This window comes from Trichinella spiralis (assembly GCF_000181795.1).
Source record: "Trichinella spiralis strain ISS 195 chromosome Unknown Scfld7, whole genome shotgun sequence".
NCBI lineage: Eukaryota > Metazoa > Nematoda > Enoplea > Trichinellida > Trichinellidae > Trichinella > Trichinella spiralis.
In genome coordinates, this window is record NW_003526946.1 from 2357 (window position 1) to 4864 (window position 2508).

The 2508-nt window shown below is 30.7% G+C and overlaps 1 protein-coding gene across 1 annotated transcript; it reads left to right on the forward strand.

Annotated features, from left to right (window-relative positions):
- The first annotated feature begins 213 nt into the window (after positions 1-213).
- Tsp_11846 (receptor expression-enhancing protein 5) lies at positions 214-708 on the forward strand. Its single transcript, XM_003372905.1, has one exon. It carries the CDS (start codon positions 214-216, stop codon positions 706-708), a length of 495 nt encoding a protein of 164 aa, XP_003372953.1.
- The last annotated feature ends 1800 nt before the right edge of the window (positions 709-2508 follow it).

Here is a 2508-nt window from a genome sequence, read left to right on the forward strand (position 1 = left end):
ATTTTATAATATTTATATGCCATTTAAGTATATAATGGGGCCATTCAAAAGCTTTGAACAAGTAGTTTTAAAATTCAGCCAACATTTTAAATTTAAACTTAAACTTAGCTTATTTTAAAGTTTCAGTTAATACAGATAACTATTCGAAACAGTAATTAGTTTGCTTTGCTTGCTTCAATCTGACTGCTTGTTGGTTGTTGGATTGCTTGAAAAATGGCCCAAATTCTTCAAAATATTTGCAATGATATTTGGAACGCTATTGGTGATGAAAGCAGATTGGTGGGAAAAGTGTTTGCTAAAATTGAACAAAAAACTGGCAAAAGTCGTTACCAAGCTGCGGTGATGTTAGCAATTGTGATTTGTGTGCTTTTGATTGTTAGCCCTGGTGCAGGATTGTTGTGCAATTGCATATGCATTGGTTATCCAGCAATGAAGACATTAATAGAGATGCAATCAAGTGAAAACGTCAGCTGTAAGCAATGGATGTTTTATTGGGTGATTTTTGGCTTGTTTCGATTTATTGATTATTTTGCTGAATGCATATCTTTCATTATACCAATCTATTGGCCGCTGAAATGCATTTTCTTTGTTTGGCTTTTCACTCCTAGCTGCCTTGGAGCTGCAATATTGTATGAAAAAATTTTCCAATCTCGCTACAGTCAAATTCTATCTGGCGCTTCTACTACAGTTGAAATGACTACTGAATAACTGCCATCATCATTATTTACTACTACTCGTCTGCTCATTCATTCACTATTACTTTATTATATTGTTATGTTTCATACTTATTTATTTAAACAATTTTTTATTATTGCCAACTCTATACAATATATAAAATCTAAAACTGTTATTTGATTGTGAAAATGATACTGTTGTTGTTTTATTAAATAATTAATTTCATTAATTGCTGTTTTGCATTGATTTCTGACAAAATATGAATTTAGTCTGTTATTTAAGAAACGGCTGGAAAAAATCTTTAAACCTGCTTAAGGTAAATTTTGCAAAGTGACAGTTGAAAAATCAAATTGCACTTTCAGAATAAAATTGCTAAATTATTATTTCAATTTAATTCAAATTTGTATGATCATAGCATTATAATTGACTGTCAAAGTTATAAATCAAACGCTTAAGTGTTGCAACACTGGCAGCTGCATAAAGTAGAACAGCAACAAAAATTATTTCAATTGTCATAACTTCAAACTCTGAACATTCACTTTGATCTTTATTACCGCGCATGTCAACAGCTTCGACACGCTTCTTAGAAATTTGCCGACGCAGCACTATAAATGTAATAAATCGAATGCTTGACGGATGCAACATCATGCAGGAGTAACGAATCACAATTCCTGGAAATACATCTCAAAGTAACCTTTCATTCCTGGGATTGGCTTTTCATGTAATTAATATTACTATTCATTGTTTTCATGCTTGTCAGTAATATAGAATTTCTCATAACAATTATACCAATTCTGTATTACAATTCTCTTTGTAATATTCACTGTGATTTACATCATTAGCTTCTTCTGCTGGTCTGCCATCTAAGTCCTTCTTTCAAATGCGCCTAACGCTAATATCCCTTCTCTTTATGATTATTTTCATAAATTTAATACGCCATTGGTTAAAATTCATTTCAGGTAGTGACAACTAATTTTCATTTTCCATTATACAGATTTTATTATACAAATTAGTGTTTTCGACTGTATTATAAAAAAATGGAAGTTAACTATATTCAAAAGTATACAAACCTGAAATAAAACTCTACAGTAAGCAATATTATCTTTCTAATTTCTAATATCTAATCACAAAAATAATAAAGACGGCAATTTTGATTTGAGATATTTCCATGAAAGAATAAAACAAACAAATTGGTTTCTCACGACAAAGTAAAATTCAAACTTTAATTTCATTTTTTCTTTAAGAAATGGTTATCAATTTCTCCGATAATAGTCATCAAAAATCCACAATCAATAATATCAGAAAAAATATCTGCAATTAGCTATAGACGAAGCCTTCTAAAAACAGTACTGTTCATAGGCAAGCACACGCACATTTCATTCACTGATTTTCCTCATTTATTTATGTATGAACAAGTACTATTGCGTCATAAATTTATTTCAACAATTTTAGTTACTTTGCTGCTTTTCCCATGCAACTAAACGATGATCCATGAAATACTGCTCATATTCATGGTGGCGAGTAATGGACTAATAGCGCTAGTATTGGACAGAGAAATTATAGTGCCGTTGAACATATTAAGCATCAAGAATAACAAAATGTTTCAAAACTGTCCGCTTATTACACATTAAAACCCTGATAACAATTTTTTCCCTCTTTTATTTTTCATGAAAACAAACATCTTCACCTCAGTATTACACATGCAATACGAATGGTACAATGAATTTACAACTGATCATAAATATAATGGCTGGGATTTGGGAACCTTCCCTGATCCATGGTCTTAGGCTGGATTTTTTTAAAAAAAACAAAGTCTGAAACAAAAAGGCTATT